Source organism: Magnolia sinica, chromosome 4 (genome assembly GCF_029962835.1).
Source record: "Magnolia sinica isolate HGM2019 chromosome 4, MsV1, whole genome shotgun sequence".
Taxonomy (NCBI): Eukaryota; Viridiplantae; Streptophyta; class Magnoliopsida; order Magnoliales; family Magnoliaceae; genus Magnolia; species Magnolia sinica.
The window spans coordinates 78,639,384-78,658,413 of NC_080576.1; the positions used below are offsets into that span (position 1 = coordinate 78,639,384).

Sequence of the window (19,030 nt, forward strand, 5' to 3'; positions counted from 1 at the left end):
CTCTCTCTCTCTCTCTTCCTTAAGGGTTTCATAGTAGAATTCTCGTTATGATTCATTTTTTATTGAAAGAATGCCTTGGATCTACAAGGGTCCTCCGGGGTTTTATAGATTTACATATCCTTAAGGGTTTCATAGTAGAATTCTCGTTATGATTCATTTTTTATCCAAAGAATGGCTTGGATCTACAAGGGTCCTCCGGGGTTTTATAGATTTACATAAAACGTTTAATACTGCGGTGACAAGAATTAATCCTCTAACCTTATCCTCCATTGAGAGTGTTTTTACCAACATGCTAAGTGTTCAATTTTATTTTTTTATAAATTATAAAAATAAAATTTTAATTCAATTATTCTGGGATTTTATATGGCTAAAAAATCAGAGGCGTTGCACAGTGGATAACTTCCAACCTATTGATCGAATTAACATCACTCCTTTCCAATAGGTTGGCCTCACCTGACGAAAAACTAGCCTTATTTAATCATCTAGTTGGCCGTACCATAGAAAACAATTTTAACCATTGATATATAGTAACTTACAAGTGAGGTCTAGTAAATGATTTTATTTGACTGATTTTTGTACCAAGAAATCATATTGGTTATTCTAACCTACTAGATGGGTTGGATGTTGCACACATATGAAAGAATTGGAAGATATATTTTAGATGAACTATAATTTATGGTCCAACTAGAGGGATATGCAACTTTCTGTTTCCACAGAAATTTACAAATAGTTGAGAGATGGTCTTCAATCCACTCAGGCCAATAAATAAGTAATTCCACTTTTGGCTCAGGATTAAAAAATAAAATAAAACTGGGTAACCTGTAATTTCAAGTGGGGCCACACTAAAGGAAAAGGTTGGAAGAGCAATTTCTACCCTTAATTTATACAGATTGCACTATGATTGAGTATCATATGAAATCCACTCCAACTATTAGATTTCATATCAAAATTTAGGCATAGAGCCCAAAAAAATAGACTTATCCATGATTTAGGTGCACTACAATATGGGAATCAGCCATACTAAGGTGTGGAGGGTTAGCGTTGGCTTGTACATTGTTTCCAATCATGTGATCCACTTGAATGATGAATTTGGCTGATTTTTTTGAAAGTAGGTCTATCATGGATGACACACATGTTGGTTAGTGTGGATTTCATTTAAACATCACGGTAGGGTCCACTTGAGCAGTCCCATGATAACACTTCAATTAATGGGGTAGCTTATTGAAAACCTTTTTTGAAAAAAGCACCAAGATATTAATATCTAATTAATGAGGTAGTAATTTGTAATTAATATCCCATCATATATTATTACAATATTTTGATTAGTTGTAACTTCCATGCAATCTATTTTACCTCTGCACGCATCAGCGATACTACTTAATCAGGATTCGTTCGTCAAAATCCACCACCATGCTTTCGAAAAATAAAAGTGATCAAAAGATATTACTCATCATATTTTCCTTCTAAATACAAATGATAGCGTGTACGTTTTAGTTTAGATACGAAGACATTGTAGTGCAATATATTTTTATACTATCAGGTCATCAACGACACTGCCGATTCATGATCTTTCATTCTAGCAATGCTACGTGAAGTATGTCGGCCGGTTCAAGTTTTCAGTAGACATAAAACTACCGAATTATTTCAGGACGCGGATTGGATACTGACAGTCCCAGCTGGCATAAACAGGGCCACTGTGGGGCCACCGTGATGTATGCGTTTTATCGACACCGTCCATCTATTTTTCCATATCATTTTAGGGTATACACCTAAAAAGAGCATGATTCAAGGCTCAAATGGACTGTAGAGTGGGGGATTAAATTTCTACCATTGAAAACTTCTTGAGGGACCCATAAGTTTTGCATCAAACTGATATTTGTCTTTTCCCTTCATCCAGGTCAATGTGACCTTATAAACAGGTTGGATGGAAGGTAATCATCACGGTGAGTCCCAGCAAGATTTCAATAATGGATGTTATTATCATTGCTGCTTCCTATAGTATGGTCAACTTGAACCGTTGATCTATCTCATTTTTTTTGGGTTTACTCCCAAAAATAATATGGAAAAATATATAGAAGGTGTGGATAAAACGCATACATCACAGTAGCCCCTCAGAGCCCCTGCGTTTGCTGAGCTTGATACAGACGGGGTTGTACCCAATCCGCGTCCGTTTTGACTGGACCGGAATTCGTTTACCAAAACAATTAAAAATAAAAAAAAAAGAAGACTGGAGCAGAACCTTCCGCTACAACACAGTAAAACAGCCCGGCTCCTTGCGGCCCAACATGTTGTATATTTGAAATCCATTCTATCCATCGCGTGCATCTTCGGTTAAAAATCAGCCCAAATTAAGGTGGGGCCACCATGGCGTACATCTGCCATAAAAAATCATCCTCATCCAAAACAAACATGGGCCACAACGACAAGTGAATTTACATGTTTTATGCACAATTTTTCATCATTTCCATTGGTGTGGCCCATATGAGTCTTTTATTAGGCTGAAATTTTATGTAATAGGATTAAAATAAGGGTTATCGCCTGATGGACGTAGTCGATTTCACATATAAAAGCACGGTGGCCCCCAAAGAGCTGGGGTTTTTCAAGCGCTGCGTAGAACGGACTCGGGTCTGCTGCCACCACTATCACGGTCAGTGGGCAGCTGCGACCTTTGAACGCCGCCTCGCCTCACTTTAAATGAGATTTAATGAGGAGATTGATGAAGCAGGGGTGTTTCGAACCTGGTTAGAAATGGAGAGGGAAACCAAAGCTTCCGTTCTCGTCTTGTTGTTCATGGTCCTGTTTTCTCATATTCACGGGAACCTGGAGGGTATGCTTGCTTTTCATTCTTCTTCTTTCATTTTTTTTAGAGGATTCTTTAATTTAAATTGAGGTCGCTTGGTGGAAGAAATTATGTACGTGACTGATCATTCCATTTGGTGAAGTTAGGCTTGTTGTGGGGATATTTTTCAGAGCGCTAATGACTTGGGGTTTGTTAATTTGCTAACGCAACCGGAAGATAATTGTGATGGCCTGTAATTTAAAAATATAAGTTACTCCTAGGTGTAACACTTAAGTTTAACAATATGTCTAAAAATTAGTTCATCTCATTTCTTATTTTTATTAATAGTAATTATGTATTAGAGATATTCATCTCTAACCCATAATGATAAATCATGTATTAGAAACCAATTACATCATTATGTATTAGAGGTCAGTATGTATTAGTGTCTGCCAAACAGGGCCTAAAGGTGTTTCAGAATACTTCTTTATGATAATCATTTTTCCTTTGCGACCAAAAACTAACTTGAATTTCTTAGGGGTAGAGCGGGCATCAAGTTGAGTCAGACCGAGTTAGGGCTGACCAGACTCGATCCGGTTTTGAAATAGACCTAACTTGAACTCGACCCAACTCGATACCGAGTCCAACATGCGCAACCCGATCCAAGTCCGGGTCTAGCCTGGACTTATCTGGACGAAGTTCGACCCTTTCACAATTACCGAGTCAAGTCGAATTGGCACCAAGTGAGGTCAGGTGCAGCTGGTATCCACAGGCTAAAATCACAACTCAAAAGCACTTGCCAGAATCGCAGCCTTTCCATCAGCTACACAACATCTCAAATTTGAAATGCCAAATCTAAATTTATATGTGTGAGTGTATGAGTTGAGTCGACATCGAGTTTGATTTCGTGTTGAGTTGAGTCAAGTTACTGGGTAACCCGGACACAAGTCGGCTTGAGTTCAGATTGGATGAAGTCTACTTGGTTTGGACCGACTCACCCACTCAGTACGGATCGACTTGGGTATGAACGAGTAGGACAAGTCAAAGTCATCCTATGCCTAGCTCTAGTTGGGGGACCTATTTTTCTTGAGAGATAACTCTCTCTCTCTCTCTCTCTCTCTCTCCCCCATATATATATATATATATATATATATGGCCCACATCATGAATAGTCCAAATCTATATGGGCCATACCTTTGATCAATAACAATTTTGGGCTCACAAGATTGTTCAATTCATACAATACAAAAGATGAATTGTTCAATTAGACTTATATCGATGATTAACGGTCCCAATTCGTCTAAAACTAAAGAACAGTGGTCTTATTAGATTAATATTGAATATTAATGGTTCAATTGGGCTAATATTAAAAATCAATGGCTTGATTTTATTGATGGTACTAAAGATGAATAGTTTGATTGGTTATTAAAGATGAATGATCTGATTAGTTCAAAATTGAATATCAATTATCAAATTAGATTGATATTGAAGATGAATGGTCTAATTATGATGAAATTAGAGATGAATGGTTTGACTGGGTCAATGTTGAAAATCAGAGGTTAGATTTGGCTGATGTTTAGTTTGATTGGTATGATTTGACTGATACCAAATATAAATGATCCAATTGGACTAATATTAAAGATGAAATGTCTAATTAGCCCAAAATTGAAGACAATGGTTTGATTACACCAATATTATAGGTTACGGTCCATTAGTATTGAAATTAGAGACTAATAGTCCAATCGGGAGACAGATTGGACTAATGTTGAATCCAGATTATTTGCCTCAAACATGCGAAAGATAAGCAATCTAATCAAATTGATATTAGTCCAAAATTAAAGATCAATGGTCTGCTTGAATAAATGTTGAAGATGAACAATCTGATTGGGTGGATATTAAAAACCAATGATCTACTTCGATCAAAATATCAATGTAGAGCAATCTAATTGGGCGAAAATTAGAGACAAATGGTTTGATTGGTTTGCTATTGAAAATCAATGATCCAGTTATGTTTATAATGAAGATTAACAATTACATTGGATTGATATGAAAGACAAACAATTTGATTTGGATGAAGTTAGAGGTGAATGATCTGATTGGGTAGATGATTAAGGGTTTGATTGGCTAATATATATGACTAGCTGTCATGTATTGAAGATGAGTTGGATCTAATTGAACCATCCCTCAATATCAAACTATTTGATCATCAATATAATTGACCAAACCATACAGTTCATATCTAATATCTATCTAATATGACCAATCATCTTAAATATCAACCCAATTAGACTATTGATCACAATTATTGACCCAATTGGACTATAATTCATAATTAATATTGATCGAATTTGATCACTAATCTTTAGTATTGTTCTAATTAGACTTTTGTCATCAACATTAGTCCAATCAAGTCATTCATTTTTAATACTAGCCAATTTGAGCCAATTATCCCCAATTGCAGAACAATCAAACTATTCATCTTCTATACCGATCTTATCGTAACGTTTATCTTTAATTTTAGACTAATTGAACTATTCATCTTTGATGTAATTCTAATTCAACTATTCATCTTTAATATCCATTGAATTAAATCATGTGTTTTTAACATTAGTCCAATTAGGTCATTAGTTTTCAATATTAACACAATTAGACCATTATCTCCAATCTAAGCACAATTAGACCCTTCATCTTCAATATTGGTCCAATTGGACAATAGATCTTCAATTTTAGCTTCATTGGATAATTCATCTTCGATATTGATTTAATAAATGTTCATCTTTAATATTGTTCTAATCAGACCATTCAATTTCATATTGATTTAATCAACCTTTTGACTTTCTATATCAGCCCCAATATTAGACCAATTAATGAGAAAGACTAAAGCAACCATCTTATGGGACTACCTATGATTGTAGAGAAAATGTGCAACCTAAATGAAGTTGGACTATCCATCATATGGGCCCAACAATTATCTATTTGACAAACAAAGAGAATAATTGTTTGACTGACAAAGAGAGATACAAAGAGAGGTTGAGAGAAAGAGAAAGAAGCAAGCCTTAAAAACTATTCTTGAGTATTTACATACAAGCGTGATACTTTCTAAGTTATTATCTTTTATTAAAGGATGATTATAAGAGGATTGATTTATATATAATGCTTTCTGCCATGAAATGTTTACCAAATGTACCCTTACTTTCTGAATGATTTATATTGATGATGACTATTAGAGCTTGGAATAAGAATATATAGGAGTTAAGATTTTAAAGGGATGCACCGATTATGGTGCTCCTTATTCCTATAGACTTTAATATACCCTATATCATTAAAGACCTGTAATCTTGGCTATCAGTGTACTAAATTGATCAAATCTCTCCACCATTAATGGCATTCATCCTTGGCCAATAAATTTCATGTAGGCTTAAGAGATGAATGATGTTGGTAAATTTCAAAAGAAATGAAAAACTAAATGTTTTTGAAAATCCAAATTATAAAATTTTACAATCAAATTTCAAAACCATATGAACCAAAGTTGGAGATCTCACGTTGAATTCATGTCCTACTAGCCACGTGATGAAAGTTAATCTTGATTTCTAATGTAGGAGATCTATCATTGATCTATCCCAACAAATAGATAAGAAAAACAAGAGCAAACATACACTCTACTATAGGACTATGGCGGCATAATTGAGAGCCATCATAGGATGGACCCTACATGTCACATGTGTGATGAAAAGAGTATGGAGATAATGTCTTTTTCTTCTCTCAATTCTTCTCTTACTTTTTGTTTTCCCTTTTTTCTTTCTTCTCTCTGAACATTGTAAAGGCTTAGTTATCCAAGCTCTCTCTTTCTCCCATGATAAGATCTATTTATAAAGAGTCAAGATTCCATAACGATGCGCATGTTACGGTACTCCTCACTCTTATAAACTTCATATGCCCTATATCATTAAAAGTTTATAATCTTACCTAACCATATACTCAAATTAATAAAAATCCATCCCCTACTAATTATATATATCCATCTTTTGAAAGTTTACATGTGGTGTAATAGGATTACCATAGCTGCACTGCGGAAGCTATGTGGGGCTACGAAATGAAGGTTATGTCCTAGAGGGGGGGTGATTAGGACCAATTAAAATTTATGTCTTTTAAACCTAATTGCCTAGTTAAGCTAATATGAAAATTAAGCTAAGAAAGGTAATTAACTCTAAGGTTTCTAAGCCAATTGAGGGTCCAATCACATAGAATATAAATGATAGGTTAATTAACTAGTTTATAAACATGATAGTGTACATGTGTTTGTGGAATGTGCTACCTATAAACTCCTAGCATTCATCTAATCATGCATGCATATAATTAAACATTCATCAGATAAGTATAATTAAACAAGTGCTCAAATACAATCCTAAAAACAAACATATATATTGGTCTGGTTTCCCTACTTCACTCCCGGTGAAGACATTCAACTCATGAGTGTACGGATTTCACTAGAGGATGTTTTAAATCAGGTGCACCTCTAACCTTTACAATCCTATACAAGGACTGTCTCCCACAAGAGACTTTCTATGGTTTTTTATAGGCTCATCATGAACCTCGGTCCTCTGCAAGAACCTACTGACGTACACTCCCATCGGAGGCTTCTACAAGAGACTTTAGTTGGTTTTCTTTAGGCTAACCAACGACCTCGATCCTAATTTAAGGATCTAGTTTTACTCCCACCGAAAGCTCCCACAGAGACTAATACAAAAGTACCCGTGGCCGGTGACCTACACAAGGACTTTGATTTAGGCCCTACACAAGATCCGAGGTCCTACACAATAGCCAGCATTTATTCCCTATATAAGAGCTAACGTGTAACACACCAGTTCTCCACATGTGTGTGTGTGTATTCTTTTGTTTATCAGAGTTAAAAGTTTAACGGAATAGAAACAAATGAAGCATAAAAGGAAGCCCGAATATACATAACGTAATATCTGAGTGGCTACCTGAAGACTTATACAAACCAATGTCATAAGTCTTTACTATACATAAAAATAAAAATTCAACATAAATGAAATCTATACTCTATAGTCATAAGGTCATCTAAAACCTCATATTGCACATGAATACTAGCATGCGTATCATTTGTGTCTCCTACAAATTGAATATAGTTTGATAGCATCAACAGCTATCGCAGTGAGGTATAACCCTCAAGATTTATTGAAGCATTAAGAAATTAAGCATAGTTTATCAGGAACAGTATATAATGAATATTTCACAATAACCATCATAATTATTTCATAATAACCATCATAATAATGAGACAGAGTCCATTAGATACGCAAACATAAAATAAATTTCACAATGGTATTTTTGGTTAAATACATGGATGTATGCACATGCTCACAGACCTAAGGATGTCATCCAGATGGCAAAAGATCGCCCAAGGAGAACTAGTCACCCAAAAAGTACTCAAGGTATGTTTAAGGGGCACTAGTTATCTGAAAAAGAACATGCAAAGAGGACAACTAAGGTGACCTAGCTTTCTAGAAGAGTACTTTATGATACGCCTAAGGTAGTCGAATGCACGCGCTGAAAGCCTAGGATCACGAGGTAAAATACTCTACAATACAGCCTGTGGTGACCCAAGAAAACCCCCCGGCTTGTATCGATCACCCAATAAAGTCCACATGCAATAAGATGCATGATTAGCCCATATAGTCAATTTATAAAAACTTAAAGGCCACTATAAGGGCTTATTACCCAACATAGGCCAACAACTCGGCATAATATCCCATATCACCATTTTCAACTCAAGGGAATCTAACAAATATGATGTTTTAAAGGTGATCACTTTAACTTGTGGCCAATAGTTGTTCAATAATTAGAACTTACCATCGCATGGTTGTACGAATAAAATCCATCAAAGCCACATTGGGCGATTATTCCATAAAAGCCACAACGGCCAAATATTCAATTCAAGGATGCGATAGAAATAGATTTTTCCCTAAAAGCCACATAGGTACAAAGGTTCCACAAGATGGTAAGTCCACAACAAGAATTCTCATTTAATCAAATAGACAAAATGGCCACTAGTTCGAAGACCTCCAAAAACACCATCAAGCATCACATGTAATAAAACAAGCCATGTACATTCTCAATCGCACTTACACATAAAATCTTCATCTTAACCTAAAACAGAGGTATTTGAGATCCATAACATGCTCAGATATTTGAATTTAAGTCTAATTATCATTCATTTATAAAGAATTATTCAATTAGAGACTAACAATTATCATCATTTCCACATAATACTATATTAAGAAATTAATTAAGATAAATGAACAAAGATAAATGACAAGGCTAACTATTATGATGTGATAAAGCTTAAAGGGTGATCCTCACCTTGAAGTGTGGATTCTCTTCTTGCTAGACTAGAGGTTACCAAGGAGTTCAAGGCAATCAATCTAACCTAAAATATCACACGTGGATGGTTAGGATTGAATAGATTCAAATGTACCCAATCGATTACAGATCCAAATAAGAAAAATTGGGGGAAAAAACTAATTTCCTATACTCCTATCTACAAATCAACATTAATTGCCTCATGTTAAGTTCAAAAGAATGGATTAAGAGATCAATTTACCTCACTAGCTTGAATTAACTCAATTTAACTCTTAATTGGGTCCATACTTGGGCTGGCTCAACACACTGAACTTAGATAAGAGATGATTTCAGTTTCTACCATAAGACTAAAAATGATATAATAATAATTTGATAAAACCCAAACAAAGATTTTAAAACCAACTTACTTGAACATGTCACGATACTACTTGATTTAGACTTGATGGACTCCACTCGGCCCGATTTGACCTGATCAACAGGAGAATCAAGTGAGTCGACCCATGTGGCATCACTCTCACTTCTCTCTCTTCTCCTCTTGCTTATCTCTTCCTTTCTTTCCCATTTCTTTCCAGCTTTCACGACCGAACAAGGTTTGGAATTGACCGGATCCGCACCCAACTTGGACTGAACTCGGTCTAGACTCGATGGGATGATAGTCGAGCTAACTCGCTAATGCCTTCTTCTCTCTTCTTCTTCCTTCTTTCTCGCTACTCTTCATTTCTTCGTCTTTTCCTTCCTTCTTCCTACTGGTGAACATCCAAAAATTCATCCAACAAGGTCTGCATAGACCAGGCCCTAAATCAGCCCTGACTCGGTAGCGACCACTCTGCTCCTTCTTCTTTCTTCTTTCCTTCCTTCTATCCTATTCTTTGGCTCCCTCTCTCTCTCTATCTCTCAACCTTTGCAAGATTTGGACTCAGTCCATACTCGGACCGTGAGTCGAACCAAGTTAAGGCAGTCAGACTCGGCAACAGCCCAACCCAACTCAACCTCTCTCTCTCTCTCATTCTCTTTCTTTCTCCCTTTGTTGCAATGCATCTCCTATGACCATATGTTACTGTGAACTTGATTTGATCTCGCAGCAATGAACTGAGTTGACTCGACTCGAGGCGGCACTGAACGACATGCTTTCTCTATCTCTCTCTATTTTTCTCTTTTCTCCCTTTTTGAGTCGATTACCCTAAAAGGAAAGAGGGTTAATTATACCCTCTTACACATTTAGAAGGACCGACAACTAATCATGAATTAGTTTCTGAGGTTATGAGTTAATCCAAGATACTCGAAGATTTTTTTTTTCACAAAACTATTGGTCCTGGCCATCATCTTTTGTATGGTTGTAATTCAAACATGTGGGTGGTAATATATTATCAAGATCTACCTTTTGAACATCTCAGATAAGCTGAGTAAGGCTACGATAGATAGTGGGTTCTGCCCACCAAACGAAGAAGATGATGCATCCTCTCATGGAAAATCAAACTAGGCCCTTTATTTCCTGAGTAAGGCTACGATAGATAGTGGGCTAAGGAGACATAGTGAGAGCCACCATTCGAGCGGTTTCTTGGTGAGTTTCGAGTATCCAAGTTGTGGTGGTTCTTTTCATTGCAATGAAAGTCCTAAAGTTGGCTTGGATTGTTAGGTGGAGATCCACTGAGGTGGAGGGCTAAGATTTAAGGAGGATTCCACATGCAGATAGCCAGTTCATTAGCTGACGGTTTCTATTTTCAAAATTTCTCTTCCACGCACTCCTTTTCACCCGAGATTGTGCACGTGTACATGCTTAGCCACATGCGAGAATAATAAGGGTTTGGTCTAAATTTTAGCCTGATCATGATGGACGGTTTGGATCATCCAAACATGATTGGATGGCGGATCCTGATTCGACCCAAAACGGAACAGTCCCTTTAAATCCTTTTTACGCGGGAAACAGAGAAAAGAGAGGGAATTTTCTCCTTTTCCAGTAAAACATGGGTCAACGCTTGTTTGACAGGTGCTGAGGTCCTGTAGGCCGTAGGTGTACCCTTTTCAATGTACATGCATAATGAACGTGGGGCCCATGGTGGAGCTTCGTGAAATCCACTTTGTACATTGACCCCTAGTTCTACTAATAGGGCATCTGCCCAATTGTGAGGCATATTTATGGCTCAGGTGGGCCACATGAAGTGATTTCTTATTTAGTTTGCTAGTTCATATTGATCCAGCGGTCAAATTGATTCAAGCCTGAACTTCAATAGTTTTAGAGATTGTTCAGGTGATCAGGATGCTTCTTGGTCCACAACAGACGGTTAGATGGTCAATTTCATGGTAAATAGGTTTATCATCTAAACTAATACCTGATCTCAAGATTTAATGGATGATTTTAAAGTCCAACGACTGACTTGTTTTAAGTTGTCAATTAATGTCCTTAAATAGTTTCACAAAATGAATGATTTGATGATCTATCTTGAAACCAACGGATGGATCATTTTATTTAAGGATGGAGATCTCTTCCAATGGTCCTAAGGGTCCTAGAGTCTTCTTGGATGAAAAATCAATAGTTGGATTGGTAGTATGATGGTCTAGATGAATAGATTGAGGACCACTGGATGATGATGTGTAAGGCAAATCATGTGTGTTCCCATGCAGGTGTGAATTAATTTAGATCTTCATGGTAACACACGAGTACTAAAAGTACAGGTTGTTACATAAGGTCATACACAAGAACATATTCAAGTTTGACAATTTAAACTATACACTCAATCCTATGAAAGGAAGGAGTGTATCCGGATTCTTACAATTGGCAACTTGTCGAATTAAGCCCCTTTTGTAGCGACGTCTTGGGTTACTTGATTGATGTTCTCCCATTCTTCAATTAACTTCTCTTTGTTCCCCCGATCATGATGGAGATGCTTTGTCAATGCTTCGACAATGCTTCAACTCCAAGATCAATCACCTTATATGTGATGCTCCTTTGAGGTGACCAAGGTAATTGAAGGATGGTAGAATCTCCTACAACTAATGGAAAGTTGTAATTCCTAAGAAATTCACCTACATGTGTCATTTAGAGGATTTATACAAGAGTATACCTATAGAAGTTAAGTCTAATATCTAGAAAATAGTAGAGTTCAAGCTCATCCTCATGGTGGAGGTTAGAATCCTCATTAAAGTGTTAATATTAAGGAAGATGACTTAGAATTCGTTTATTTAGAGGCTTGGGATAAGGGATATGAATATGAACCAAAATGTGCCAGGGGTTGATCATCGAAGCCAGGGCAATAACGATAAAGGAATTTAAGCGCAATCACCTAAGCTTTTATTGCGCCAAAAACCCATACAAATGCCCAAGAACCGAATGCCTTTTATAAGAAGTTCGAGTTCCAATGGTAAAAAAAGGGTAAATCACAACTCTTTTAAGGGGATTGAGTAGGGTTTCGATGGTAACAAAGAAATTGAATTTCTAACAAAATTGTTTCTCGACCGTTTACACACTGTTATCTGATGTCATCAAGTGGTCTTCAATCGGTCATGGATTTCCTTTAATGTCATTGAAGGTTCCTTGATACCATCGAGAAACTCAAATAATTAGCTTGACATATCTGAGTTACCTACTCGAATCCATTAAAGACCCCTCGAGGTCTACTCGATGGGATCGAGCAACACTCGAAATCTACTATTTTAGGCGTATAATTTCATAGTAGCTTTGCACTTTTTTTAGCTTTACTTATCATGTTCCAATTAGGTTTTTAAGGCTAATTGATGGTCGACATGGTTTACCTATTAAGCCAAGATCATCTAGAGGTTCAATGGTTATTTTGGATCAAGGGTTAGGGTCACCAAGGCACCTCATTTGCATGTTCTTTACTCCTTGATGCTCTTGTTCTCTTGTGTTTTCGTTCTTCAGCTTCTAGAGAGTCAACCAACTATATGACATAAGGACTCGACTAATTGACAAACAAGATGCACAAATCAGTGCACTAACATCTTTTACGTTAAATCCCATGTGGGCTTAAAATATGGATATTAAGATCTTAACCATTGAATATCCATCAAATCCAATAAAACCATACTTAAGGGTGGATTTAAAAGATTAACGGTTAAATTTTTTTTAAATAAAATCTAAAAGTTTTAAGTATTGGGCCCAACTAGGAAATAACATGATTGACGATACAATTATCAAAATTTAACCCACTAAAGTGTTCCTGGGTGAGCTAGTGGAATATCCCATGTTGGAACATTTAGTACTCATGTACATACTAATGCATGAGCCGAACCATATCAACATGTGGACCTTTATTGTGGGAGTTGGGCTTCAATCTAGGTTTGTATTAAGGGTTGTTAATGGGCCAAGCCCTGCCCATGAAAATGGGAAATTTCAAATAAGCATGGCCTTAAATCATTGATTATTTCAATTTTCTTAATTCTTTATCCTTGTCTTTTGATAAATAAATAAATAAATTTTAAAAAAAAAAATCAATGATATTCGAAAAAAAAAAAAAAGGAGGTGGTTCATTGAGTTAGCATATACAAAATTGCCTTGTCGCCAATTCGTTAATACATCAATAGACTTAGCCCAACTGACAACTTTCCTCTTGGATTCAATAAATACCACATCTGTTAGGCTCAATTTATTATGAAATGTTCTATTCTTATACTCATACACATCAAGCAAAGTCTAGCAGGTAATGCTAGCCTCCACAATACCTTCCTTTTATAAGTCTTTGACCACTGCAACCTAATGCCATGCTTCGAAAGTAATACTAGATCACGACATCATCCATTCAACATTGAAATGGTTAGTGAACATCCAACGAACATATAATAAGAACTTGTATTGCATAAATAGGTGGCCCATTGACTTCACATCCCAAAGGCACAAGATGTGCATATGAAAAAGGTCCGGTGACTCAGGTAGGTGGGAAATACGTTTAAAAGTGTTATATCATACAAATATGCAATTTACAATGTAGGTTGGTACACTACGTATTGATCTCATAATAGTGTTAGGATTTGGAAAGTGATCAACAGGGTCTAAAAGTTCCTTAAGAAGGAAGATATACTTTTTATATAAGGGACAACTCTTGTATTCACTTTTTGGAGGATATGCAGTGTGGTGATAGACCACTTCTTTATACAGGGGGCTCTTAAGAGGGATGATATGATCTCTTAGTGATAACATTCCATGATTATTTATGCTTATGCATGTTTGTATAAGATACTATTGACGTTTTAAAAGAAACCTCTTTGATATGCTATTTTAGTGGACTTTCATTATTTTTTTGATTGATGAATATGAAGAGAAGTTGTTTGGAATTCCATTAATGAAAAAAAAAAGAAGCTCCCATTCACTTCATTGGGCGAACTGGTGGTACTTCTTGTTGGGTTTTAGATTGTGGAATTACACAGAGAAGGATCTAGGATAGCAATCCAAGAGCACCAAGTAAACACAAGAGAACATAAAGATTTAACGTGGAAAACCCTTTTGGGAAAAAAACCATGACACGAAGCAACATATCTTTAACTATGAAAGTAAAAATTACAAAGAGGAAGGACTTACCAGACTTTAGCAATCCTTAAATCTCTCCCTTGCTCCACCCATTTAAAATCCCTAGAACCCTTTTAGAAAGCCTTAGAATCCCTTAAAATACCTCCCAATCCCATTTACACCTATATCTATAGTTTTACAAAGAATCCCAAACAAAATCGGAAAGAATCATAAATGAAATCGGAAACAAATCCCGCACTTTCGTAGTTAGGTGAAAAATCTGCATAGAATTTGATTAGATTTAAGACATCAAATACAAAAATCTCCACCATATCTTCAATCTTCAAACATGTAGCTCTTTGTCCTCCTCTCTTATTTCTGCCCAATATCATAGCTTCATCAATGCTTCTTATGCATACTTCATCTTCCTTTTACGCCATTGTCGAGCCCAGAGAAGTTACACAAAACTTGAACTTCTCTGTAGGAACAACCTTGTGAGCATGTCCTGTCACGCCCCAAACTCGGAAACCGATCTTACAAAATTTTCGATCGCCGAATCTGGCACTGACAGCCTCCGTAGTACCCCATTCTCGGCTTCCGGCGCCCATACACCAGATTCTGATCTTCGGATCCTACAAGAAGGATTTTCAACGTGAATTTGTTCCATAATAAGCATAACCATAAGTGTACCCAAATCACAAAGGCAACATCATCATCACATATCCACTAATATCAAAATCTTGAATACAATACATGAAGGGGAAATATAAGATAAATGTTAAGAGCTTCGTAAGCTCTGCCGCACGGTCTTGTCTCAGCTTAACTGCATCCTATCGCCACCTGTACGCATTTATCTTGCATAAGCTTATAGAAAGCTTAGAAGGTGGTGTATGTGTGTGCGGAAGATAAGTGCTAAGCACACAAATATTAGCATAAGTGGAATACTGGCAAGGCTATAAGTCATTCAATATCAGAGTATGCGATGCAGATCGGCTATGCAATGTGGAGTCATAATGAGCCAAATATCAGATACCAAGGATGCAATACAATATGCAATTTTAAAGAGCCATTAATATTATCAGTCTCATCTAGGCCATATAAATGCAAAAACATAACAACCCAAATACCAAATGCCATTGATGTAATGCGATATGCAGTGTTTAAGAAATGACCAAACTGGAGTATGAAGTTAGGACGATAGCACGTAGTATCGCAAGCTGTGGGGTTCATCACAAGAGACTTCTATCCAAACCAGTCCTATACCTAAATTTAGATAGCTAGACTCAATATAGTAAACTCTTGATCTCAGGTTGGTCATGCACCCAACCAAAATCATGGTAATTGCGAAGGTACACATAACAAATTAGTTACGCACCACTAGCCCAAGTGAATAGTGAATGAATGAATGAATGAATAAGTAAAATGCTGAGTATGCAACTCCTGCTCAATAAGTTTACATATGAGTACCATACATCTATGGGATTATCACCGGGGTCTAGTACACTATGCCAGCTTACCATCCCTATCCAAGCGCCTAACTGGGTAAGTGGAAGAGACCTCACTATCTGCCTACCAATATCAGGCCCGGCTCATTGATAGCGGACCCATTTATGAGCTGGTCAAATTTAGCATAACATTGCCTACTCTCTCAGGTGGGTAAGGCCATACCCCCTCCCAACCAACCACGACACAGTAGGAGATGCAGCCTACTAGTATACAGCCCTCATGTGCTCATATATATCCACTTGGTCCAAACGTTGGGGTGTCCCCTGGCCTCGGGGGTTTAGGGATTTTCACAAAGGGACATCTATCACACCCGTATGCTAGAACCAAACATTTTTGGTGTCTCATCTAGCCATCCACGACATGCCTGTAGAGGTCACGGGCCTGATGTCGCTAGGGCGTATGGTAGTCATATCATAAAATGCGAGATACATGAGTCATACCATCCATTCATACATCAAACATGTGCGTATTGCGCGCTCATGCGGGCAACTCCGTCTCTCAGGGAGTCCCATAATAATCCGCCCAATGGCATATGCAATAGTCAACCACATCTTATATCAAATATGCAGATGATGCGTATGGGCATGTAACATGATGTTATGCATGACTATCTCACACAACAATGATCGATCTCACACAATCACAATGGGCCCCACACATCACAATGGGCCTCATCCAGTCACAATAGGCCTCATACAATCACAATGACCCTCAACAATGGGTCCCATACATCACAATAGGCCTCATACCATCACAATGTGCCTCATATAATCACGATGGACTTCATATAATTGCAATGGGCCTCATATAATCACAATGGACCTCACATGGTCACGATGGGCCTCATATAATCGCAATGGGCCTCATATAATCACAATGAGCCTCACATGGTCACGATGGGCCTCATATAATCGCAATAGGCTTCATATAATCACAATAGGCCTCACATGGTCACGATGGGCCTCATATAATCGTAATGGGCCTCAAATAATCACAATAGGCCTCACATATCGCAATAGGCCTCATACCATCACAATGTGCCTCATATAATCACGATGGACATCACATGGTCACAGTGGGCATCATATAATTACAATGGGCCTCTCATAGTTACAATGGGCCTCACATATCACAATGGGCCTCATACAATCACAACGTTACGCTATCTCATACTCAGTGTGTGTACTAAGTTAATCGTATTCAATAATCAGCCTATATATATGGCGGGGTCCATAGAAGGACAGCAGATCTAATACATAATATGAGGATCGGTCCTCGATGGTGAATATACCAAATCAGTTAGCACGAATTCCTCCATCTACAGTGATGTTATACTCTCCTCAAATCAAGGTTGGGCCTAGGTAGCCAACCTATATTCCTAAGGATCCGAAATGGGCTTCTTTCCCCATACTATCATATGTCCCGCTAGATGCCCTATGGGGCCCAAATAAGTCCAAGATGGATTCCAAGATAAAAATAATAATCCTACTAACAAACAATGGGGACCCAAAATATTGGGTTAGCCTAATGAGAATAGAAGGATCATACAAATGGCCCCAATGATTACGGTCAACCCACTTAGAGAATGATGAGAATGGGCCTAACAACAGCCTACGGGAAGGTCACAATGTGGACATTTAACCATCATTGCCCATCAATGTGGACATTTAACTAACATTGCTCCCTAGGAGTGGCCCACAAAGAGCTTAACTATAGTGGGCCCATGGCCTTACACAAGAGCCTCATACACAACATAATGGGCCTCACACAGAGGGCCCAATATACATCATGATGGGCCTCACTCGAGGGTCTCATGTACATCACAATGGGCCTCATCACATGGCCATCATAAAACAGCCCATGGCCCACACAATAGCTAAAAAGTAAATGGGCAACACTCATAGTATCTCATTCATCATGTTGGGCTTCAAGAAACGGCCCATGGTCCACATGCATCAAGGTGGGCTACTTGGGACAGCCCGTAGCCTAAAAATACAATGGCCAAGGAAACATACAATACATGCATCATGGTGGACCTCATGGGCATCCCATATACAACACATATATCATAATGGGCCTCATGGGACAACCCATATAATCTAACAAAATAGATGGGCAGCGTATGCAACACATACATCATAACAAGCCCTCATGGGGTAGCCTATGGCCCAGAAAATAGATAAGCAGGGTACATACTTCATAATGGGCCTTACAAATCAGCCCATGACCCAAAAAATGGGCAAATAGTATGTTTGTAACACATACATCATGGTGGGCCTTATAGGACTACCCCAATAGTGGACATATAATCCATAAATCAGGGTGGGCCCCTCGAGGCAATGGGTCCCACGACTTTAAAGAAATGGATGAACGGTGAGTATCTAACACATGCAACAAAGTGGGCCTCATAAGGCAACACATGGTGGTTACTCCACCACCACTATCCATAGTGTGGTCCACTTGGGATTGGACCTGTTTCTCAATGGGGCCCACGACCCTGAGAGAAGGAATGGACATCATGTATATAACACATACAACAAGGAGGGCCTCATCAGGCAGCCTCAAGGTGAGACGCCCCAGCCCAACACATATCATGGTGGGTGTCCACCTGAGATTCTGGATCTTCTACATAATGGGGGTGGGCCGCACATGGCAATGGGGCCCACAGCCCTGGAAAAATGGATGAACAGTGTGCATTTAATGCTTATATCATGGTGGGCCGCACAAGGCAATGGGGCCCACAAAGGGACGGCCTAGCCCAACATTACGGGTGTTCACCCACCTAGTATTGGATCTACTACATTCTAATATGGGCCCCTACTATAAAGTGGGCCTGGGAAAATCTGATAGAGGGTGTGGGAGCCCAACACATCACTAACGGGCCCCACAATGGATGGACAACA

At 37.9% G+C, this 19,030-nt stretch overlaps 1 protein-coding gene across 3 annotated transcripts in view; it reads left to right on the forward strand.

Annotated features, from left to right (window-relative positions):
- The first annotated feature begins 2,668 nt into the window (after window positions 1–2,668).
- LOC131243259 (LRR receptor kinase BAK1-like) overlaps window positions 2,669–19,030 on the forward strand; it is a 41,112-nt gene continuing 24,750 nt past the window's right edge. For all 3 annotated transcript variants that reach the window (XM_058242457.1, XM_058242458.1, XM_058242459.1), the window contains exon 1: window positions 2,669–2,827. In XM_058242457.1, the coding sequence (XP_058098440.1) occupies window positions 2,695–2,827 (133 nt within the window). In that variant the 5' untranslated portion in view covers window positions 2,669–2,694. The remainder of the gene's footprint in view (window positions 2,828–19,030) is intronic.